Here is a 25,665-nt window from a genome sequence, read left to right as displayed (position 1 = left end):
GTCTAAAAATAACACTCCATCTCCTGCTAGCTGTCAGTCTGTTTAAATTCACCACTTGCTTTCAAGGTTCAAACAGTGTTTATCCGGCCAGCGTAGTTTAGATATTTTTCTGCACTTTATCCTTTTCTCCAAAACATGTTATACAGAAGCAGTCACCCATCAAGTGACACTCCATACTTGGTGGATTACACCACAGCAAGATAATGACCTGACTGTTAGGGCTTCTCTAAGCTGCTTGAAGGAATCTGTTTTTATTTTCACCCTGCTACTGCACTATCCTGAACTGGAATACAACCCTAACTTGGTCCAATTTAAGTTCCTACATTTCAAGGCTTTGCTTGTGTAATCAGACCTCTCTGCAGAGTATGTAGCTTTGTGTGAATTAATTTGTGCTCTGCATCTGATAGCTGTGACTGAAATGGAAATATCTTCTACAGAAACTATTTAAGCTGACAATAATTCTCCTCAGTGATGGAAATCCCTCCTTAACCTCCCAACCGCTGCTCTGGTGATCATCTACCAATAGAGATGTGGATGTGTAAAACTGCAAGAAAACTTTCCCCTTGAGCCAGATAGCATACATACAGTATCATTTTATAACATCTGACTCAAGGCTGTTGAAGGACCACACGAGTTTCCCGGGTTTCACACACTTAAGGACTGCTGAATCCCTTGATCACACTTCCCATAAGCAGAGAGTTGCTTTGGTAGTGTGATGCTCTGACCAACTGGTTGCTGTGAGAAAGCATTCCAAATCCTCTTCTCCTCCTCACTCTGGCTTTCCCAGAGGGAAGTGGTGTTAGAAGACTAACCAGAGTGGAGGTGATGGCAGAGAACCTGCAGCTGGGGACACATAGAGTTCACCTGGGTACCAATGCAGGAGGCTGGAGGTGCATCCTTTCACGCTGTGTCCTGGAGAAGGTGCAGCAGGTAGCGCAGGAGGCGGATAGGAGGGGAGAAGGCTGCACATGCAGAGCTCAGCGCTGTGCAGTTTGGCTGTGCTACAGCAAGGTAGATTAAGGGACAGTTAAGGTGAACTGCCTACCAGCCCTGATATGACAGGGTCAGATCAAACTACTTCCAAGGCAGACCTGCTGTGGGATAATGGCACTTTCAGAGCCACTTCATCTAGTGAGGATTCCCCACAATTAGTCCTATGTATGCCCACGAGGGAAGGGCCAGGTATTATAATTAATGTTACAGGCACTTAGCAATCCCATTTCAACTCTGAAAAATAGCCAGGGAAATGCAGAGGTTTCAAGAAGCAGCAGCAGGTTAGTTACCTATGACAGATGTAAACAACTCAGGAGCAGAGCTTCCCGCTGCCATGAAAGTTGCCCCAGCCACATCTTCGCTAAGATGCAAGCGCTGCAGAAAAACACATCAGAGTCATTGATTACAACACTGAGAGGCTGAAGGAATTAAACTAGAAACGTTAAACTGTCTGCCGAGAGTGGGGAACTACTGATATGTATAAAGTTTTATGTTAATAAAATTTAAGTATAGGGGGAAAAGTCATCACGGGCATTGGCTACTTAAGTTAGCATCCCCTTGTAGAGAAGGCAGGTTGTGGCTGTGATACCCTTTACAGAGGAGAGAAAGAACAGTACTCTGGACAACAGCAAGGCAGTTTCACCAGTCACGGCTCTTTGTCTCCTCCACGACCCCAACAATACACACCTTACTTTGTCTACTTTGGCCTGTAAAGGGTAGGGCTGGAGCTCCGGCTTGGTTCACCCTCACTTGCCTTCCTTGGTACCACTTCAGCCTTGGACATTTAACCTTACCCCCTTTCACTTGGATCACCATCGAAGATACTTACCTACTACAGCCTTCCCCTAGCAGCGCTCAGGGACTATCTAAAATAGGGGTTTCTGGAAGGGAAAGGACCCACTACTCCATGAAAACTTCACTGGCATATGCTGTTTCCGAAGATTTACTTGGTTAATTACTTCCTTTATGTTTTCTGCATTCCCACTGCTCCATCTGCACAAGTCACTGTTCAGAAACGCGACAAGGCTGTTAAAGACCACATGCCTTGCTGGCACCTTCCACGGTTTAATGAGTAGCTAAAAAAAGCCACCCCCTACCATACAGCCATAAACTGCTGAGCTGTTACTACACAAAGCTGGCTTGCTTGCACACGTGCGAGTCAGTGGCTGCCATTGTACACGCAAGGGGAAGACAGCTGAGGGTGGTGGGGATGTTTCCCCAACAGAACTGGCTGTTTGAAGCAGCACACCCAGCCTGGTAGGACGGAGAAAGCCTTCCTCTCCCCTCTTCCTCTGTAGTGGTGCAGGGTTTCTCTACAACTTTACTGTTACCAAAGTACATTTGCACAGAGACAAGACTGCAGCAATCCTCCCAACAACCTTATCTGAATAGAAGATCCCACAAAGGATATTCTAGGCTCATAAGAGAAAGTAACTCTATCTGCTGACCATACACACATAAAAAATTTTGTACATGTGTTACGGGGACAAGGTAAAAAGGAAAAGATGTGCCCTCATCAGGAATGCTTTTTAAGCAGGAGACCACAGCATCACTGCGCTGTTATAAAAGCTTGTAGAACCTGATTAAACATAGCTTTATGGAAAATTATTTTAAATAGGATTAAAACTATTGTAGAAGGTCATAGGACCAGAAGTAGATCCCCGAAGGCCAGCTTCTTCTGCAGGATCCTCTATGGAAATATAGAGACAGTCATACTACAGTACTTGGTCTGCAACTCGATGGTGTCTTTTGAAAGAGGAGACCATCAGCCAAGGAAACCAGCTGTGCTGACTTTTGGTGGGGATGGTTTAATTTAAAGGTATAGTAGGTTCCCTTTAGGACAGGTCCTAGATAATTTATTGCAATGCATATGACAATTTAGTTAATACAACAGAGCAGAAAATACAGCATACTATGTAGGAGGCAAAAATGCATTCTCTGGTATTTGCAGACAAATGTTTGCAATTGACATATGACATTAATTGCGCCATGTAAACACTCTAACACCAATAACAGAGAGTAGCTGGGAAAATGCAAGTACAAACTGTTTTAGAAAACAAATTAAAATCAGGGCTTTATTGTAAGTACATCTGAACTAAGACAGAATGTGAATGTCTACCATGACAAGTGTTCTGGAACAAATTCTCATCTCAACACACACATTTGGGAGCACAAATGCCTTGTTGGTCTAACTCAACAACCACTTTCCAAACTAGATGATGCTAAGCCAGAAAAGGGCATTTATTTTAGAATTAGCGCATCTAAACTGTGAGCAACTGTATAATAACTACTGGCTGATCTCCAAGACCACAAAAGCCTTCAGGCAGGAGGTCTGAATTCTTTTGTGCTGGATATGACAGTAGGTGGTAGTCAGATTACTGATGGTAGACCTTAGGTCAGGAGCAAGTCATTCCCATTTACGGTCGTTTGCATGCAAAGCGCAATAAATGTACTGCATTTACAACCTCTTAGATGCAAGTTCCTGTCAAGGGACTCTCTCCCCCCTCCCTCTCTCTCATGATTACTTTTTGTGAGTTAACAAGTGAACACCCTTGAAAACATCCCAGGTCTTGTCTCATCAGGTGTGGAGGAGGACTCAGGTGGTCTTGTTCCTCACAAAGCAGCCCTGGCTCTCCAAGTCAACCTACTCATTTCATGGGGTCTTTATGTGAGGAAAGTATTGGTTGGTGTGAGCACTTGCTGTCATCAGGCAGTGACAAAAGCTTCCCTTTCCTAGAAAAATAGTCAAGAGTGGATTGCAGTGCCTAGGAAAATAGGCAAGAGTAGATACCAAAAGCTGCAGAGGCCTTTGCGAAGTGACTCAAGCCTTTTCCCATGCATTCTTAAGTGCTAACATCAAGGACAAACCACGAAAAGCTGGATGTTTTGAAGACAAGCCATTCTGGACTGAGAAAACCAAAAGTAGTTGGATCAGGAAACAGGAATGGGTAGTTCTTTTGCTATCATGTAATTACAAAACTGCTTAATTATGCATAAAATAAATAAAAGGACTTGAATGCTCCCAAAGGCCACCTATGGGGTTAGAAAAAACTTTTTTTAGAGAGAATCAAGTAGGAGCAACAAGAACAGTAAAAATCTGATCCATTTATGATGCATTTTGATTATCTCCGATGACACAGTATCTTTCTTGGACAGTAACTTCTCAATACAAGTACGCTAGATCTAATGTTCTGTTGTTAAGTTTTCTCTTTCACACACAACTGAGTAAAACTTATTATCAACTTGTTTTATTGGTGGTGTTGGGTAACACAACAGCTCAGAACCATTAAAGCACATGAGGAGTTGTTATGTACTACTGAGAAGACAAGAACCAAAAAGCAAAGATCTAGTCAAGTGAAAGTGGCCTTCTAGGACCCAGGGGCTTGTAAATACTATGTTAAAATCACACATGTAGGGTGTTTGGTTTTTAGACATCAGATGTGTTTGGGTTTGCACAGACATCTGAGAATTTGTCAGAAGAACAAATGGCACCATAATTCTGAGACTTTTACCTCTATAATCAACCTTTCAGAGCAGACAGAAAGATGCACAGATCCTGCACCTGTCAAAAGCTAATGACAGTAAAAGGAGCGTGACTTCTCCAGTCTGTGAGCCTCTTGTTTATAACTAAGTTTACCACCAGTAAAGTTAGAAACCATGAACACTGTGCATGGTGTTTCCTACCATAATTTGTAAATACAGCCGAGGACCAACATTTCTACTGACCAGTGCAGGAAACAGAGGTGTGGAGAAGCGATGGAGCTTGTCTGAGGTCACTCAGAAAGGTCATGGTGGAGCTGTAACAGGAGCTAGCGCTCCACAGACCCAGATCAGACCTCTGTGCCATCAGCAAAGACAGTAATCAAAATACACTTGTAGATAGGATTTAACGAGTGCTCAGTCAAGAGAAATAATAATCTTCCTCAATATCCTGGCTGCACCTGCATCCCTTTGGGTGGCAGGCCTGTCCTCATGCATACTGACGGCACCTCAAAATACAAGCCTGTCCTGGATACTACTTACTCACAGCTCAGGTTTTATTCATCTACAGTGGCCTGAGCCAGCTGCCTAGACCCATCTTTCCCAGCAGGATTCCCTTGCTCGGGAGAAGGAAGGCAGGGACAGGAGACATTACAGTGGGGGTCTGCTACAGGTCACCCGACCAGGAAGACTGAGCAGATGAGGCCTTCTATAGACAGATAGGAGTAGCCTGATGTTCACAAGCCCTGGTCCTCATGGGTAACTACAATCACCCCAATATCTGTTGGAGAGACAACACAGCAGTGCATAAGCAATCCAGGGGGTTCCTGGAATGCCTTGATGATAACTTCCTTCTCCAAGTGATAGAGGAGCCAACGAGGAGAGGTGCTATGTTGGACCTTGTTCTCACCAACAAGGAAGGGCTGGTGGGGAGTGTGAAGCTCAAGGGCAGCCTTGGCTGCAGTGACCATGAAGTTCAAGATTCTTAGGGCAGCAAAGAGGGCGCACAGCAAGCTCTCTACCCTGGACTTCAGGAGAGCAGACTTTGGGCTCTTCAGGGATCTGCTTGTTAGAGTAGCACGGGATAAAGCCCTGGAGGGAAGAGGAGCCCGAGAAAGCTGGTTAATATTCAAGGATCACCTCCTCCAAGCTCAGGAGCAATGCATCCCGACAAAGAGGAACTAATGTAAGAATGCCTGCATGGATCAACAAGGAGCTCCTGAACAAGCTCAAACATAAAAAGGAAGCCTGCAGAGGGTGGAAGCAAGGGCAGGTAGCCTGGGAGGGATACAGAGAAAGTGTCCAAGCAGCCAGGGATCAGGTTAGGAAGGCCAAAGCCCTGATAGAATGAAATCTGGCCAGGGATGTCAAGGGCAACAAGAAAAGCTTCTGGAGGTAGGTGATGAAAGGAAGACTAGGGAAAATGTGGGCCCTCTCCAGAAGGTTACAGGAGACCCGTTACCTGGAATATGGAGAAGGTGGAGGTACTCAATGACTTTTTTGCCTCAGTCTTCACTGGCAAGGGCTCCAGCCACACTGCCCAAGATGCAGAAGGCAAAGGCAGGGACTGGGAGAAGGGAGAACTGCCCGCTGCTGGAGAAGATCAAGTTCAAGACCATCTAAGGAACCTGAAGGTGCACAAGTCCATGGGACCTGATGAGATGCATCTGCAGGTCCTGAGGGAACTGGCGGATGAAGTGTCTAAGCCACTACCCATCATATTTGAGAAGCTGTGGCAATCTGGTGAAGTTCCCACTGACTGGAAAAGGGGAAACACAGCCATTTTAAAAAATGTAAATAAAGAGGACCCGGGGAACTACAGGCCAGTCAGCCTCACCTCTGTGCCTGGCAAGATCATGGGGTGGATTCTCCTGAAAACTCTGCCAGAGCATATGGAAAATAAGGAGGAGATTAGTGACAGCCAACATGGCTTCACTAAAGGCAAATCATGCCTGACAAATTTGGTGGCTTTCTACAACAGGGTTACAGCATTGGTGGATAAGCGAACAGCAACTGACATCATCTACCTGGATTTGTGCAAAGTATTTGACACTGTACAACACAACATCCTTGTCCTAAATTGGAGAGACATGGATTTGACGGATGGATCACTCACAGAATCACAGAATCATCAAGGTTGGAAAAAGACGTTGAAGATCATCTAGTCCAACCATTAACCTAACACTAACCGTTCTCAACTACACCAGATCCGTCAGCGCTATGTCAGCCCGACTCTTAAACATCTCCAGGGATGGGGACTCCGCCACCTCCCTGGGCAGCCCATTCCAACGCCTAACAACCTGTTCTGGAAAAGAAATACTTCCTAATATCCAGCCTAAACCTTCCCTGGTGCAACTTGAGGCCATTACCTCTTGTCCTATCGCTTGTTACTTCATTAAAGAGACTCATCCCCCCTCTCTGCAACCTCCTTTCAGGTAGTTGTAGAGGGCGATGAGGTCTCCCCTCAGCCTCCTCTTCTCCAGACTAAACACCCCCCGTTCCCTCAGCCGCTCCTCGTACGACATGTGCCCCAGACCCTGCACCAGCTTCGTTGCCCTTCTCTGGACACGCTCGAGTCATTCAATGGCCTTTCTGTAGTGAGGGGCCCAAAACTGAACACAGTCATCGAGGTGCGGCCTCACCAGTGTCGAGTACAGGGGTAAGATCCCTTCCCTGTCCCTGCTGGCCACGCTATTGCTGATGCAAGCCAGGATGCCATTGGCCTTCTTGACCTCCTGGGCACACTGCTGGCTCATGTTCAGCCAGCTGTCAATCAACACCCGCAGGTCCCTCTCTGACTGGCAGCTCTCCAGCCACTCCTCCCCAAGCCTGTAGCGCTGCTGGGGGTTGTTGTGACCCAAGTGCAGCACCCGGCATTTGGCCTTATTGAAACTCCTACAGTTGGCCTCAGCCCATCGCTCCAGCCTGTCCAGGTCTCTCTGCAGAGCCTCCCTACCCTCGAGCAGATCAACACTCCCACCCAACTTGGTGTCATCTGCAAACTTACTGAGGGTGCACTCGATCCCCTCGTCTAGATCATCAATAAAGATGTTAAACAGGAGTGGCCCCAAAACCGAGCCCTGGGGGACACCACTCGTGACCGGCTGCCAACTGGACTTAACTGCATTAACCAGAACTCTTTGGGCCCAGCCATCCAGCCAGTTTTTTACCCAGCAAAGCATGTGCCCATCCAAGCCACGAGCAGCCAGTTTCACCAGGAGAATGCTGTAGGAGACAGTGTCAAAGGCCTTATCCACTCGGTGGATAAGGAATTGGCTGGATGGTCAGAAACAGTTGTGGTCAATGGCTCAATGTCCACGTGGAGAGTGGTGACAAGTGGCGTTCCTCAGGGGTCGGTGCTGGGACCAGTGCTATTTAACATCTTTGTTGGTGACATGGACAGTGGAATTGAGCGCACCCTCAGCAAGTCTGTCCATGACACCAAGCTGTGTGGTGTGGTCAACACGCTGGAGGGAAGGGATCCATCCAGAGGGACCTGGACAGGCTTGAGAGGTGAGCCCATGCAAACCTCATGAAGTTCAACAAGGCCAAGTGCAAGGTCCTGCACATGGGTCGAGGCAATCCCAAGCGCAAATACAGGCTGGGTGATGAGTGGATTGAGAGCAGCCCTGCGGAGAAGGACTTGGGGGCACTAGTGGATGGAAAACTGACTATGAGCCAGCGATGTGCACTTGCAGCCCAGAAAGCCAACCGTATCCTGGGCTGCATCAAGAGAAGTGTGGCCACTAGGTCAAGGGAGGTGATTCCGGCCCCTCTGCTCCACTCTCGTGAGACCCCACCTGCAGTGCTGTGTTCAGCTCTGGGGCCCCCAGCATGAGAAGGACACGGACCTGCTCAAGCAGGTCCAAAGCAGGCCACAGATGATCAGGGGGCTGGAGCACCTCCCTTCTGAGGACAGGCTGAGGGAGTTGAGGTTGTTCAGCCCAGAGAAGAGAAGGCTTCAGGGAGACCTTATAGCGGCCTTCCAGTACTTAAAGGGGGCTACAGGAAAGATGGGGAGGGACTTTTTATCAGGATTGTGGGGATAGGACAAGGGGTAATGGTTTTAAACTGACAGATTTAGATTAGATATAAGGAAGAAATTCTTTACTGTGAGGCTGGTGAGACACTGGAACAAGTTGCATGGAGAAGTTGTGGCTGCCCCCTCCCTGGCAGTGTTCAAGGCCAGGTTGGATGGGGCTTTGAGCAGCCTGGTCTAGTGGAAGGTGTCCCTGCTTATGGGGATCTTTAAGATCCCTTCTAACCCAACCCATTCTATGACTGTATGAAAAGTATTATAACTTACTCAGCATGTTTACATCTCCAGCATCTCCCATCCCCACTTCCACATCAACGTTTTGGTCCCCTCCCCCTGAATCTTGCAGTGGCTTTTCCTAGATTCAGTCCTAGAGAGTGCAGCTTTGCAGGGCAGAAGCTCCTGCCTTGTGTTGTCACCCTTCACTTACCTGAATACTTATGCACCAAAACAGTGGGATTTCCTGGGGACTATTTTTTGGTGATGCAAAAAAGGCTTCTATGGCAGGGTGCTGAACTACAAACATCAAGTTAGTTTAGAGACAATGTCCATCAGAGCTGTCAGCCCAAATGACTTCTATCATCTCTCACAGCTCCTCCCAGGGCCAGGCACAGCCTGTGCCCTGATGAGTGGCACTTATTGCCAGGCAGATGGGTGGGTGCTTCCTCCAGCTGAGAGAGATGTCTAACTGGCACGACCAAACTGTATTTTCTATGTGCAAATATTTTAGTGCCTGAGATTGATATTGGAGAGGGCTCACAGTCACTTTGGGCACATGGTCGGTGTTCACCCTGTAGCTGTCCAAGCTGATTTAGGCTAAAATGTACTCATCTTCTAAAATTTCAGTATGTCAACCTTAGCAAAAGAGGGACAGAGTCCCTTGCAACTGCTGGAAGTGTTCAAGAGCTTCTTTACAGCTGACCTAGCTGTCCTGCTGCTTTACAACTTATACCAACACAATGCAAGATATAAAACTCATGACTTTGAAGGTAAGGTACAAGATCTGTGATTTCTACTGTGGCAAATCACCAGAGGTTTTAATTTATATCAGCTAAGGTTAGGGCCTAGTGTTTCTGAAGATGTATCTGGAAAGGCACACAAACACAAGGCAACAGCAACTATCACAGCATGAAGGGCTGCAGCACCTGGAGAGCCATCAGCCTGTGAACTCTTGTAGTGGGCACCGCACAAGCAAAGCTGAAAGGCCCCAGGAAGCAAATACACTGCACATCTGCAGCATCCTGAACCTAAACTAAGACTTCATTTCTAGCCAAAGTCCAAGCAGCCAAACCCAGCTCTGGCGTGGGTCTGTGCAGGGCAGTCCTGCTCTGGCCAGGCAGCATTCCCTGCCAGGGGCTGCACCGGGAGCTGGTAAGCCCTGGCACGAACACACCAGCAGCGTGCAGGTTCTCAGTGGCCAGGCAGCGGGAGCAGGAGGCAGGTGCAGCTCCCAGGTTCCATGGAGACAGGACCACACACAGGGGCAGGATCCAGCTCTCAGGCAGCTGGCTGAGCTTGGCATCTCTCCCTCCCCTGGGTGCTTTTTTGGTTTTGTTTTGGCTTTTTAAATACCAACACATTTAAACTCTCTTGTGCATTTTTTGTTTTCCCAGCCTGATGCTTGAGAGGTTTGTAAGTTCTAAGTTAATGGTATATAAAACTCAGAATCACCCCATGGATCAATATCCCCATGTAAAAGTCAAGAAATAAAACATTATCATCATCCAAGTCCCAAGAGAGCCAACTGACATGCCTGAAGCCATGACTGAACCAAAGTGCTGTTCCTCACAAGGGCAACGAACAATGTCGCAACTCCCTCGCAGTCTCTGACAGCTGGATCCTACCTGAAGGGCAGAGTTTCTCAGCTGGAGAGGCGGGAGCAAAGCAGCGGTGAGCGGCAGAGCACACGATGAGCTAACAGAATCTGCTGGGCTTACTACCTGGAAACCCACGCTGCAGCTAGCACCACTGGGGAGCCTGTAGCATGGGGCTGATTTGGGAATCACTGCTCTAGAGAATGTGTTTTTCACTATGTTAAAAATTGCCTCCATTTTTAAGAAGTGGCACGATGCATATATAGGAATTGTTATTCAAGAGGTGACTGCTAGCTTGAAGAGGGAGCATCAGCCAAGTTTACCCACCAGCAGACTCCCAGCCCATCTCCTGCGAGTGAGAATATGAAGCTGAGCCAATGCACACATGCAGTGTTGAGCAACTAAACAAGAAGCATGGAGAATGCTCTAAGACAATAGTAAATGCACTATCATCACGTTCTGAGGCTCTCACGGAGAACTGCTGCTAAAGCAGTACACAAGCTTAAGTAACATCTTCTAATACTTACTTCGCAAATCTTTTCCAATGAAGGGACAAAGAAATCATCACAGACAATTGCCAAGGCATAAAACATATACACGGCCTGCAAAAGAAAAGAGAAAATGTTGAGTCTGGAGATTGTCAAGCAGGAGTGAACTGCAGTGTCCCAACTCATCTTAGGTTTGTTTTGGTATGTACTTTTTAAAAAAATAAAATGCTCTTGCAAGAAGAATTCATGAGGTTGTGTGGGATTTAATAGAAAGATCATTAAGTATTTATCCAAAAGTTCTTACAAGCTATCAAAAGCTGCCAACATTTTATCATCACCATAAAGACTTTTTTTTTTTTAATTCTCTGGGTATTCCTAAGCCCCACTTAAATATTTTTGCCTTCCTATTTTCCCCCTGTTGCACAGCACAAGGCTTTTAATGATTGCATTCTGTGAAAATCTAAACCCTAGAGGAGTAATTTTTGAAATACTAGTGTTTTGAAAAGGGGGAAAGGAGGTTGTTTTCTGTGACTGAAGTGCCCTGCTGTGTCATCTGGGGTCCCAGTGATAATTCTTGCTAAACTCCACATAGGAACAACTTCCAAATGACTGAAACCCAAGGGGGAACATGAGCCTTGAAAGGACACCTAGCAAATCAACTCTTCAATTTCATGCAAGCAGCATTTCATCTGTATTTCTGCATTATTAAAGAGAAAGCCATTTCTGTATTATTAAACAGAACATGCTAGGGCCTAATCTCTGCCCCGACAGGCACAGCATGGCTTACATCCATGCAATTAGGCTCGTGTCCTTCCCAAGGAGGGTAACCTGGTCCATATTGGCTCCTGTCCTCCCCAGGGAGGGTAATCTGCTCCATATTGCCCAGAAGGAAGGATCTCTACCCTTTCCTTCGACTCACATCCTGGCACTGGATAGGAAGATGTTTGTTGGCATAGGGGAAAACCCTGTGAAAAGCGTGCCAGCTACCTAACAGAGCACACCATCACAGCCAGGCTTGTGCCCGTGTCCCAGCCTGCTCTAGTTTACTGGCATAGACTTATCCAAGGCCACCCTTACACAAACTTAGACCTGTGGTAAAGGAACACAGTCAGAAATACAGAGAGCCAGAGGAATAAGGGCATCACGCAAACAAGGTAGCCCTGCCCACGCTGCCCAGAGGGCACGCTGCTGAGAGAAGAGCTGCCCCTGGAGTGCTGCAGCCAAGTGTTAAAGCCAAGTGTCCTGCACAGTGGGGGAAGTGGAGAGGAGAGAGGACAACTGCAACCTCTGAAGGCTGGCAAGACAGGCCAGCGCTCATCCCTCGCAGCGCTCTTTGGTGTCAGGTATGCAGCGTATCTATTACAGCTGGCATCCCCATAGGAACTAGAAAACAATCTGTCTACACATGCTACCAAAAACCTGCCACAGAGTCTATGTTACCGTCCTGGATCTTGATCCCAGCAGACTACAGTATCGGCAAAGGTTTATTTATTGCTATGTACTTGTGAAAGCATGCACGCACAAGAGAGATCCTTAAATTTTGGGCATGTAGACAGAGAGGCGAGGCTCAGGGCATAAACCTGGAACAAACTGCACTGCAGCAGCTGTGCACAAACCAGCTATGGCCAAAAATAGGGAATGTGAAAGGCTGCACAGGGTGAAGCAGGAGAGATGAAAACCTGAGCTCTCCCTCTCCAATTCCCACTCTGGGAGTTTGCTGGCTACCTCTGGCAGAGGGGGGACCCTGGAAGGGGCCTGTGCTCAGGGCAGCAGGCTCACTGCTCCTGCGCACTGAAGGAAATTACGTCCCCCCACATCACTGTGTGGCATGAGGTCACCACAGACAGAGACAGAAGTGCTGCTCTGGAGCAGCACAGATTGTTAACCACAACAGCAAGCTGGGCATTGCCGCCAGGTCTGTGTGGTCACAGCATGGCCGGAGGGCTGGCTCACAGCATCGCAGTCCTGCAGCAGCATCTGTATCCTGTCCTGCCGTGAGCTTACACCCCTTGTCTGACCTGATCATGTAAATACCCCTCACACTAGAAATGTGCATCTCCATAATATTTTGCTAGGTTTCCAACGTGTGTGGTTGTTGGGGTTTTTATTTCTTTTTCTTTCTTTTTTAAAGAGAGCTTCTCACCTGTAGAGCTACCAGGACCGTGTCTGAAAGCAAACAGCCCAAAAAGAGAAGTAATTTTGGCATCTGGTCCAATAAAGCAAGTGAGCACGCATCAATCCCTTTCTTTTTCACAGTATCACTCACAGGCATTACAACGTTGTCTTTCCACTCCCAACGTGAGACAAAATTACTTTAAAGTTCAAAGACAGCTCCATCATTTTTGTAATACCTGCCATGTACCAGTACAGAATTATTTTTACAAGTTGTGCAGCTCCAGTGAACAACTAGAGCTGAGGGAAGTGGCCAATATTTGCAGAAAACCAGTATCTTAATCCTATCAAAGCACAGAGTTATTACCACATCACCAACAGATCCTTCTGTTTTGCTTGTCTTTGAAGTTTACTGTTGAATCTTGGATGATGGGAGGAGACCAGAGTATTTCTTTCTGGAGGGAAAGCAGCAATAAAAATGACTTCTGGGTTTTTGTTCTTGTTTTAGTTTTCCAGGAACAGGTTTAAATCCCCCAACTCCCCCAAAAACCCAGACTCTAAGTTGCTAGAATCTAATTACAACTTTGCTGCAAGAAGCCAGTAATTTCTGTGAAAAATTCAGCCATGAAAACTTTTCAAGCTCAAAAACAATTCAAGTATATTTTTTTTTCAGGATTAGAGATGGGAATTTCACCATAATGGATGATTCTGACACCATCTTAAAGATTTCAATGCTAGACTGTCACTTAGGACAGTTTCTGTGCTCCTCTGTCACTACTCATAAACATGAATAAATGTAACTTAGACTTTAACCAACTCTTACACTGCAAATTGGCCCAGAAGACCATGAATGTAAGCAAAATTACAGGTCTACAAATCTGTTGGATGCAGCAGAGACCTTGACCTTGTAGAGGGAGCACTAGCTGCTGACATGATACCAACAGATAACTGTATGAACAGAGATAAAGGAAACAAATGGCTCACAGACATTGTATATCATAGGACAAAGGATCAGAAACAGCCCCAGAAACGTGGCCAAATCCCATTGAAATACAACAGATAGTGGGTGCCCAACTTCAGCCTGGATTTTTTGATCTGCTAATCATATTAATCTGCAGTGGGTTATGCCATCATTTTCCCTTCCCAAATACACAGTAATGCCTTTCAAGAACACTAATCTGTACATCATCATCCCTACAAATTGAGCGCATCCTCTATATCTGACATAATCTACAGCCACAGAACGCAGGGCATCATATGGTTGCTTGGGCTTCCTGCAATCTGCTGTTGTTGTGGTAGCCAAGTTCTCCCGAAGGGGGGCAAGGCAATGGGGACGGAGAGAAGACAACAAGCCAAAAAAGCATACGCTCAGAAGCCAAACCAGGTCATTTTCAGCAGCTGTCTCCACACGTGGCGCACACACACAGTCTTTGCCTCCTGTTTTTTCAGATCATACAAAATTACTGTATTGTATGCAGTGCTCACCAAAAAGACGATCAGTCTGGATGGCCATCAGGTGCAAGACGTTTATCAGTTTAAGCTTAGGAAAATCCTTCTGAGAGTTTGATGCGAGGTGTGGGTTTGCACTGTCTCCAGTGCCAATTGGAATGGCAAGGCATATCCATGTCCCGGTACCCACAGTCAGGTAAATCTCACTGCGTTCTCATTTTTAGAGAGCATAACCACAACCCATAAAGATGACAAGGGAACTCACTTTTGTCCACCCATGCTTATCCATTTGTAGGATCAGGTACAAGAGAAAAGGTAAAAACGGGACCGAAATGAGTAAGGAGTAGAAAAGCAAATGTGAAGAAACTGCCATTATACTTTTTCTAATCCTCTTGGAGGTAGTAGGGAACGCCATGCTGCTGTGCCTGCTGAAAGCACTGAGCCAAAGCCTGCTGGAGTCAGTAAGATTACTGTGGGTGATTTAAGCAAATTTTAACACCAGGCTGGTAGAATAGATCAGGCTAAATCCACACTAACTTATATGCTTGAGTGTTTATTTTTAATTACCTCATTGTTGTCACAAATCTGGTTTGGGCTGGAAGTCTTCCCCTACTTTTATTTAACTGGGTTGAGTGCAATACAGTATAAAGCATCAAAATCTAAGGAGTATCTGACTAGAGTACAGCTTGGTTCACAAACTAAAACACTGGCAACTACCCTTGGTGAGTAAACACGTGAGGACAATAACTGTTACGTCCTTGAAAGTTGTTTGGACTTTTTTGGTGGGGCTTTTTTTGTTTGTTTGGTTTTTAAACAAACAAAACAAAATAAGGTTTAGAGTTTTGGCCAGCAGGAACACAACCAAAAAATTTAATTTTATGTCGTCAGACTTGTAAAGATGGAGGCCAGACACCAGTCCAGGCTATTTTATGTGGAAAGGAGAAAGACAGCATCAGGGCAAGCAAGTCTGTTCCATATGTCAGATGTGGAGAATGCAAACAGCACAGCTTAACATTCTGCAGCTGATTAGGTGGTATCAGCTTCCATCTAAGTTAACTTGAGAATCCAACAAAGAGTCCCCTTGCTTTGTCCTTCTACATGTGCAAGCCTGTCCTCACAGGCACCATGGGAGCAGCAGGTTTAGCACAGGTAAGGAAAGCAGCAGGGCAGCGCTCGCTGAAGCCTGTTCCATGTGAAAACAGACATAGGGGATAAAGGCGGCAGTTGGGGGAACACAGGTGTGCTACAGGCAGAGCTGGAGCGTGAGGTGTGTAATGGCAACAGGGGACAACATGATGAACAGAACACAAAAAGTAAGTCTCAGCCCCCAACATCATTTAGTTGTGTTCAGCCTGAAGTAAAGATATGGAAGTCGTTAAACAGGCAACGTACTTAAAAGACTCTCTTCCTCCCCAGAAGGACATTAAAAAATTACAAAAATATAATGGCCCTGCATAAAAGGATTACAAATACCAGATTAAGTATTATGATTGATTTAAAAATGATGATTCTAACAAACAGAGAAGTATTGCAATCTCTCCAAAGAAGATTATGTATCTTACTTGAAATACATGTTCTGTTTTTTACAGGACATAAATGATAATTTTTCATGTTTGTCCAGCGGTCCTTTGAGTTTCCTGTGCCAGACTTCATAGCCAGATTAAAACTTGCTTTACTGAGCTAAAGCAAGAGGCCCTTCATAAGAAAGCTTAAATGCTGTAGGAGCCAACAATTCCCACAGCCCTGCCTTCTTCCCAAGACAGCCGGGAAGGGAAGAGGTGACCATTCCCGGCTGCTCCCCCTGCAGATCTCCTTCCCCAGCTGAGTGGGCACAGCCAAGGGCCACCACTGCAACCACTGTAACCAAGCATAGGGCTTTCCTCAATTTTGACTGCATTACAAAACCACCTAAAACTCCATTATTGAAATTTTTTTAAAAAACAACCAAACAAGGAACCCACAGAGTCCAAATTTACTTGGAGTAGCAGTCTATGACATCATGATGTGCTCAGCAGCAAGCTGTCTGTATCGTGCAGCATTCCTAAAGCAAGCGTGTCCAGGACACTGGAAAATCATCACCCTAACAAGATAGGTCTGCGGTACAGAAATGAGACACGGCTGGTTTTTGACTCAGTGCAGAAAGATAAAGACAGAATACATCCAGAGTGACCTACGTTTTCTGAGCAGCTCGCATGAAGGGGGCAGGTGCCCCATCGGTGCACCCTGTTCCCATGGCCACGCTGAACAATGGCAAACGAGAAGCCTGTGGGACCGCTAAGCACCGACACCGCTAAGCGCCACACCGCTCTGTCACTCCTGCTCAGCGTGCGTGCCCGGGCTCTGCCTGACCTTGACGGTGCATGCACAGACCCTTCACACTGGCAGCGCAACGTGTCCTGGCACCACATTCTGGATTCCTGCAAAAAGCTGGGAAAAGGAGAACCGACACCATACTATCAAAAAGACTGGGATAACATAAGAATCGGGGCAGAGCCTACAGATGGGCAAAGACTAAGCAGCAATGGAGCAGGGAGGAAAGGTAATGCCCATCCCATTGGGCTCTTTGGGGAAACCTGCAGCGATACCCAAACCCTTATTCCTCTGTTGTCAGCAGAAATTACTTGGTGAAGCAATTTCCCTCCTGTCTCGTGGAGGTAATGGGTGCCTATGGCGCAGTGTCCATGAGCATGGTAGGGCTGACGGTCTGCACAGGCAGCACAATGCTGGACAAACTAAAAACCAATCAAATGTTACAAGAAAGCCTAGACACCCACCCACACACCATCAGGAACAATGCTAAGATTGCAAAATGAAGTACCCAAGTGCTGGCGACCTCCTGGATTGCAGACTGTATACTTGATCCTTTAGCAGTGAACAGCACCAGACTCTCAAAATCTAGACCCTGGCTCCCTCCAAACTGAACATCCCAAACCAGCAACTTAATGGGGGTGTCCAGAGCAGCATGCCCTCTTCTCAGAGAGGGCATGAAAGTAATTAAGAGCAGTTAAACAATCAGTTGATGACCTCCAAAGATGTATCTAAGGAGAAATTAAACACTATGGCTCCAAACCTGTAATATGGTTTTAGTAGCCCACTTTTCCTTTAAACTGATGTATTTTCAGCTCATAACTAGAAAGCACTGCTAAACTGTTCATGACCAGTTTTTCCTAGATGTTTGAAATGTTTAAGGATTTACTTTCATCTTCATAAAGCATCAGATTATGTTAAGTAATTCTGCACAGCCCCACTGTAGGATCTCTTTGTGTTTTCACTTTTATTAAACAATAGGTCGACACGCTGGAGGAAAGGGATGCCATTCAGAGGGACCTGGACAGGCTTGAGTGGTGGGCCTGTGAAAACCTCATGAAGTTCAGCAAGGCCAAGTGCAAGGTCCTGCATGTGGGTCAGGGCAATCCCAAGCACAAATACAGACTGGGCGATGAGTGGATTGAGAGCAGCCCTGCAGGGAAGGACGTGGGAGCACTAGAGTGGATGGAAAACTGACTATGAGCCAGCAATGTGCACTCACAGCTCAGAAAGCCAACCGTCTCCTGGGCTGCATCAAGAGAAGTGTGACCAGCAGGTCAAGGGAGAGACTTCTCCCCCTCTACTCTGCTCTTGTGAGACCCACCCTGCAGTGCTGTGTTTACCTCTGGGGCCCCCAGCATAAGGAGGACACAAATGTGCTCGAGTGAGTCCAGAGGAGGCGATGAAGATGATCAGGGGCTGAAGCACCTCCCTTCTGAGGACAGGCTGAGAGAGTTGGGGTTGTTCAGCCCAGAGGAGAGAAGGGAGACCTTATAACAGCCTTCCAGTACTTAAAGGGGGCCTACAGGAAAGATGGGGAGGGACATTTTATCAGGATTGTAGGGACAGGACAAGGGGTAACGGTTTTAAACTGACAGAGGGTAGATTTAGATTAGATATGAAGAAGAAATTCTTTACTGTGAGGCTGGTGAGACACTGGAACAGGTTGTCTGGAGAAGTTGTGGCTGCCCCCTCCCTGGAAGTGTTGGACGGGGCATTGAGCAACCTGGTCAAAGCTGTCCCTGCCCATGGGGATCTTTAAGATCCCTTCCAACCCAAACCGTTCTATGAGTCTATGCCGTGGGAATCCCCTGCAAGGCCATCTACTGCATTCTCCCAAGGCCCCAGTTTATAGCATTTGCTCCCTAGTTCTATGGCTTTTGTTAAACCAGCTTTACCTTGATGTCTTTCCGAAATAAACATGAAAGTATGGGCAAAGGGGCAGAGGAGAAAGAACAAGTTTTTACTGAAATGAATTAAAACATTTTAAGACGAGGTCAATAAACATGAGAAGCATGATGATGACCTGCTAATCATCACTCCATTGTTCTCCCTACCATTACAAAGCCCCTTTTACAGTCTGGTTTCCTCAAATCCACAAAGAAATTTCAATGGGGACAATGTGACTCTGTGTCTATATCCCCTTTTCCCCACAAAAATGCATTTCTGCACACGCTCTGATTTGATCACACATTTGGTAACTGTATCGCCGGAAGGTAAAAAACAGAATTAGAGGTTTAGCACCCCCTTTCAACCCAGACTAAAGATGCAGATTGCTAAATGCTCACAGTTGTCCGTTTTCTCTACGTATCATTTTTTTCTTTGACAATAGATCACAAACATTTACTCTGCTATAGGAGTGCTGCTTCTGCTTCCCATTCTGCCCAAGGGGCTGGACCAGAGCCCCAGACAGTGAAGCTTGGGGAGCTTTCCTTGGGATTCATGGAAGGCAGCTTGGGGTAGAAAGACACCAGGAAACTTCTCAGCTGATGCCTGCTGTCTTAGATCCATACACCTTGTGACAACATCCAACAGCCAAGGATGTCACCCACCAAGTACCATGGTGCTAGAAAGGGTGAATCTAGGTGGGTCCTGCACCTCAGGTCCACACAAGGTGGAGTGTGGTCAATGAATTTTTTTGGTCAGTAAAAACCACCATGGAGAATGATGGAGCACCGATGGACCGAGGTATCTGTCTTGCTGCTTGCTAGAGGGGAAGAAACTGGATATGTTTCTATTGGGACCGCAGATGCTTACATCTAGTTCTCATTAAAAAAACCCTTTTCTTTTTATTCTGAAGTAGACAGTTCATCTTGAAATTTCAGTCCTCCAAATCCCATTTTGATATGTGTTTAAAGTATGCTCAGCTTATTCAGAACTGACAAAAAAGCCTTTGGAAAAATAAACTTTCTTGAGAGCAATTATGAAGGCCAAATTAAAGCAGACTGGAAAATAACCCAACTCATAGTTTATGTAGTCAACTATATGAGAATCCTGTATGATTTCACTGCTACTAATAATGAAAAAATACAGTCCAGGTCTCGTCTCCTTTAAATAGCCTGGAAAAACACATTCAGAGGTATGGATCACACAGAGATTAAGAATTATCTTAGCAACTCATATTTTTAATTGTCTCATTATAAACTTATTCCTGTAACTCAAGAGACTTTTAAAAATAGTTTTTGTGTTAAAATCTAAGAAATGTGAGGTTACAAGGTAGCAATGTGTTGCTATAATCATTTCCTTTTGCCTAAAGTGGCTGCACAGAAGTCTGCTAGCTGTTTTTCAAGTAGGGATGCATTTAACTGCATATAGTTAATCCCATTCTTAAACAACTCTCATAACATTTTTCTATTACCCACAGTATAGATACGAGGGTGCCAACAGCCTGCCAGTATTTTTCAAGACTACAATACGATGTTTACGCACTTTCTGTATGGATTAAGAGCAGTTAATATAGCTCCTTGAATTAACAGATGATCAACAGTGACCTTTTCCTGTCAAAACACAAAAACTGTTGGAGGCACAGAGCACTGACTGCTAGGAAAACAAATAATCAGCACTTGGGATGCAAACACACACTGGCCAAGATGAGCGTCAAGGTAGGTGGGTATGCGACACACTGACTGGCTGTGAAATGGACCCTGAAGTCATGAAATCAAGTGTCCAAAAGTCAGGAAAGAGCAGACCACAGGCTGCCTGGGATGCACGGACAGGTCTCCAGTACGGTATTCCTTGGGACCACTTCTTGGTTCCGCCAGCACCGTTCCTGGCACCTCTTTCAAGGCCAGCCCAAGCCCCACGTTTAGACACTCTGAAGAGGGCACTATGCTAACCATGAGCACCAGGGATGTGCAAGAGCCACCGCATGTGACACTGATCCCCACAGCACAGGGGCTGCAGCCGATTAGGACAATCCTGCTCCGCTGTCAGGCAGAACAATCCATGGGGGGAATCAGCAGATTTGACCAGAGCCAGGCAGGTGAAACCCAACCTGCCGCTTCACCCCATACCTACAGAGATGGAGCTGGAGATCCTCTGAAGGTCTCTCTCTCCACCAACTGCAGAGAGACTCTGTGTGACTAGCTGCTGCATGACACTGCTTTGTGAGAGGGTTTATATAAATTTTTGGGAGTGTTCTTGTGGGTGATAAAAAATCCAGCTAGAGTCCAGTGCTCACTTTCCAAAACATCTCAAAGCTCAATGTTTCCATGGAAACTTGGAAGCCCTGAGCTAGCCAAAGTTAATAGTGATGGTACTCAACAAATTTTTGCAGCCATTTAGCCGAAATAAAATCACAACACAGAGCGCTCGCATTACAACATGCAATACAATCTAATTCATACTTTAAAAGAAATCATGAATCATTGCACATAGCTAATGGTGACTGCTCATTTAAGCTGACTAAAAATTATTAAATGCTTTTAAACATTCATTAGAAGCAGGTATTTTCTTGGCTGCTTAAGAATGCCTCTTCCTCCCAAGGAGTACCAACTCAGCAGTTCTTCTTAAATGAAGATGACATAAAAAAAAAGAAAAGAATTGTCTTCATCTACCTAACAAAAGTCGAGGAATGGATTTTGAGGGACAGTGCTTCCCTGTGACAGTACCTCAGTTGCCGAACACAAGGTCCTCTAACACTAGCTAAGTGTCTAGTGGACTGACAGACCAGGGTTATTTAAAGAAATTTATCTTGAATTTATCTTTAATTTTGACGTTACCCATGCACACCATTTACACTGACTTCTTTGGGGCAGAGATCAAGAAACTCCAAACCCAAAATTGCTCAGATTTTTGTTACTAGTAAGGTCTTTAAAATAGCATCTATTAAAGTCTTCTTGGCACATTTCTGAACTTTGAGGCAAATCCCTTGCCTGTCCGCTGCCCTCCAGAATTCCCAAGAGGATCCAGGACACCCTGCAGCTGACAAATGAGAAATTACGATCTTTTCTTTAATATATTCAGGAAGAAAAACTCACTTTAGCAACTTAACTACTCAGAGGAATTCCAGAAATCCAAATATTTTTTTTCCCCCCAAAATTAATCAGTTAATAATCTTTTTAAATAGAAAACCTTCTCCGATCTCCTTCTCCTACATCTATGTCATAAGGGGTACTGAAAGGATTTCTGAGGGAAACTTCTGGGGATAAGACTTCACTTATTTTTGAAGGCAATTACACCAATATCCTCCCTCAACTTGCCAACCCCACAGCATGCTTGGGGGTGGAGGGCAGGGGACCACAATAGCCTGACACCCTCAGCAAAGCTGGTCTGGCTGAAGTCAAGTAACTAGCAGGAGTTTATTTGCATGACAGCATGAGCCTGGGCTCATGGGCTGCACCGGGGCTTTTAAAAGGGGTTTATATAAAACTGAAGTATGATATACTCAGTGTAGTTACCGAAACTCACAACCACGACTGAGAGCAGAAGCCCCTGTGGGCAGGAGGCGGCATCAGCCCACGGTGAGCGCACCAAGCCCTGTCCACACCCATAGGAGAAGAAACACAACGTCACAAAACTTACACAAAGGACGTGCAGGACCACAGCTCCATGTCTCCTGTCCTCATTTGTGAAGATGTCACTGGGGAATTCATGGAGAGCTGCAAAAAGGGGGAAAAAAGAAAGCTCAGATGTTTAACTGGCTATTCAAAAACACCACACATACTGTTAAGTAACGTTAACAAAATGTTGCCCAAGCTCTTCTACCAAGCAGTAGTCCTACAGCTACCATGCCAGAGGCTTTTTGTTTTACCTCCCTGTTAGTTTAGCTTAACTTGTCCTCTGGCAATTATAGCCTTTCCTCAAATGTTTTCTGTGTAATCTGCTTCCGTGGCAACCACAACTTGTGTATGCAAAGACGCCTTCGGGAGGGCTGATAAATCCTGAGAGCGCAGCAATGCACTCTCCTGAAAACGTTCAGGGGAAACAGTGTTGTACAGAGCAGGTGGTGATGGGTCACTCTCACCAAGCATTTCTGACTTACAGTTTTGTACATGAAATGGATGGGTAAGAGCATCCCCTCAAGCCCCCAGCATTGCCTCTCCATAGGTAGGGTGCAGGTAACGTGTACTTCAATCTCTGGCAGGACCTAACACTCTCCAGACAGGCAACAACTTCCCTCGAGTGCCCTTCCCAACAGCAGGCATGGTGGAGGCCTTATAGCAAACCGCCTCTCAGCTGTTTTCATTCTTTACCCTACCCTGGTGTCTCTCTCTGCCCTCACTGAACTAGTAACAGATGATGGACTTCCCTGTACAGCAAATGCTCCAAGGATAACCCGCTGTGTTAGACAGACAGTCAGTGGCTGATAGGGGATGCAGCCCAGGACAGGGGTAGATTTGGAAATTGAAATTGCATTGAAATTTGGAAATGAATCCTTTCCCTACCTCCAGACTTCATCCTGCCTCCTCAGAGACATCCTCAACACAGACAAGACAGATGGATGGCGCTAGTGATGCAAAGGAGGTTTTGACAAAGACACATCAAATACTTTGGGGAAAAAAAAGCAAGTGTGCAACTCTTTGGAGTTGCAAAGATTTCCACTGGGAAGGCTTAGTATTACTGCAAAGCTCTACGAGCTGTAACCCTACATGCAAAGTCAAGCTGGAGTCATCCCAAAGACAACAGTTTAACCGGGTGACACATGTCTGAAATTCTGGAAGCAAGTTTTCTCCGAAGGTGCCATGAGAACAGGTGAGAGTTCCCACCTTTCCTGCATGCTCTTGCTCTGCCCAGCAAACGGCTGCCAGGTAGTGTCTGTAAAACAGCCCAGCCCGGGAGCCAGGCTTCAGCCAAAGATCCACAGCAAGGCAACAGCTACTGCCCACATAAACGCAAGGACAGCGCTCAAGGACTCCCTCAGCATGCCTTGTACGTGTTCCCAACAGCACCTTTTTCCTGCAGCAAACTCAAAAGCAAAGCTGTTACTGCTCCAAATGAAAGATATATGCCTTTACAATGCACTAAGGCTGCAGGGCTCATGCAGACTCCGTGGTCTAATTAGCTGCAGAAACAGCATCTGTTGGTAGAAGTGAACCATGAAGAAACTTCACGCAGAAACATAATTATTTCAAATAATGGTAAGATAAAGCAGGGAAAAAACCAGCAACCCAAATCAGATGCTGTTTCTCAGTAAAGCTGCCTATTGGCAGCATAAGTGGATCCCACATCTGACCTCACCGATCGTCCCATGACCATGATCTCCTCAGTGCTCTACCACACCTTGCTGTAGCCCAGCTCACAGGAAGGAAAAAAAGGCAGCATTCTACATGGGCAGACGGTGATGTGCTGAAGATGGTAACTCCCCTCCAATTCCTTCCACCTTCTGAAATTACAAGGTGGCACATTTTGCAAACAGGCAGAAGTACTTTTACCATCCCCTGCATTATGAAATGGTGGATTTCCTTCCCCAGGGATGTTGGCGACAGGCAACAAAGTAGGAAAGGCCTAGAAAGAGATCCTGTGTGTCGGTGATATTAAATCTGGTAATCTAAATGCAAACTCCAGTCACTGTAAACCCTGTCTTGAGCAGTCAGCAAGGGTGTGCATGGGCAGAAGAACTGATCTTCACATGCTCTGTTGCTTACACTTCTCCCTAAGCATCCCCAACTAGCCACTTCCAGAAGTAGGATGCTCAGCTAGGTGGCCATTGTGTCAACTTCCTAACTTGGGCAGTTTTCTAAACAGTCAAGAGAGAAGAAAGGGACATTTTGAAATCTGCAGTGAGAGGTGATGGAAGCAGAACCATGACCTCCTGGTCGCTCAGACATTCATGCTTTCACTCCCTTCCTCCTTACAGCAGAGAAAAGCACCAGTTCCAAAGTATGAGCTTACACCTAGAGGAGGTTTGCACTTCACCTCGGCTTTATTACCTGGTTTAAGTCCAACAGAGTCATAAAGTCTTAGAAATGACACACTAACAAGCATCTGGGACAGACAATGGCCCACTATGCCAACCCAGAAAACAGCTCAGCAATTTAGTCTGGTCAGTATGCCTTCATTAAGAGCAATATATTTTTGTTAGATTAGCAGTTCTCTTTCCAAAGTCAAGTAATCAGTAGAACAATTGAAAAGAGCATGCAATACAGTTGGATAACCTTTGTTGCAAATATGGTATTGCAAGTCATTTAAAGACAAATTTCTTCCATTTACTCAAATGCTTTAATACTGTTCTGGATGTTAATTGGATTATAAAGCACTTAAAGACAGTCTGCCAATTAGGTTGCAGGAATGGCTTTTGGTTATAAACTGAAAAGCAAGTGTGAAGAAGATGTTCTGGCATTCCAAGTGCTTCAGTAATTCCAGATTTGAATTGCTCAATAACAACTAAAAATAATGGCTTTCTTCTAACGGTCAGTTCTGCACATTCAGCCTTGAGTTGGAAAAAAAATCAAGCTGCATTTTTCCTGGCTTTCACATCATCATCATTAATAAAGCTCCAGCAATTGGAATTTAATCAACAATTCTACAGATGATTAAATGGAAAAACAACCCAGCTCACTCTCAGAGCTTGGCTGCCTGTGAAGCAATAACTGAGCAAAAGGTAGCTACATCTTAATTTTGTTACTAATGCAAGCAAGAGATCTACCCAGGCACTGTATCTGAGGAGGAAAATATTCTTTTTTACATAAGCGGTCTTGTGACCAAAGACTCAGGTTAATACTGTTAATTGTATTCCTATGCGTTGATAAATGTTATAATGAGTCCTACCAAATTAGTGGGAGCTACTGGAGCAGTACAGACGGCACCTTTAAAATTCATCTTACAATGAAGTAGCACCAGCAATACCCTTGCACGCATGGTAACGTCGCAAGCACAGGTACAGCCATGGAAACACCACATCGCGCCGTCTGAGAGGGCCGTGCACCACAGCTTGCTGAGAAGCCTGGTGTAGTAACCCTTGGCCAGCTTGTGGCTTACATCGTTCACCGGGGACCAGGCACACCACAGGATCGGGATCGGGACCAGCCTGTGCTGAACCCCTGGG

General features: G+C 45.8%; 1 protein-coding gene across 2 annotated transcripts in view; it reads right to left on the bottom strand.

Annotated features, from left to right (window-relative positions):
* The window catches only part of RIN2 (Ras and Rab interactor 2), a 252,426-nt gene that overhangs the window by 158,869 nt on the left and 67,892 nt on the right, over positions 1 to 25,665 (bottom strand). For both annotated transcript variants that reach the window (XM_074864108.1, XM_074864109.1), the window contains exons 2-4: positions 22,203 to 22,279; positions 10,851 to 10,925; positions 1,284 to 1,368 (exon numbers count right to left, since the gene is read on the bottom strand). In XM_074864108.1, coding sequence (XP_074720209.1) covers positions 1,284 to 1,368; positions 10,851 to 10,916 — 151 coding nt within the window. In that variant the 5' untranslated portion in view covers positions 10,917 to 10,925; positions 22,203 to 22,279. The remainder of the gene's footprint in view (positions 1 to 1,283; positions 1,369 to 10,850; positions 10,926 to 22,202; positions 22,280 to 25,665) is intronic.

The sequence above is a fragment of the Strix uralensis genome, chromosome 3, assembly GCF_047716275.1.
Source record: "Strix uralensis isolate ZFMK-TIS-50842 chromosome 3, bStrUra1, whole genome shotgun sequence".
Classification (NCBI taxonomy): domain Eukaryota; kingdom Metazoa; phylum Chordata; class Aves; order Strigiformes; family Strigidae; genus Strix; species Strix uralensis.
The sequence above is the reverse complement of the archived record's forward strand: the minus strand, read 5'-3'. Positions and strand labels throughout refer to the sequence as shown.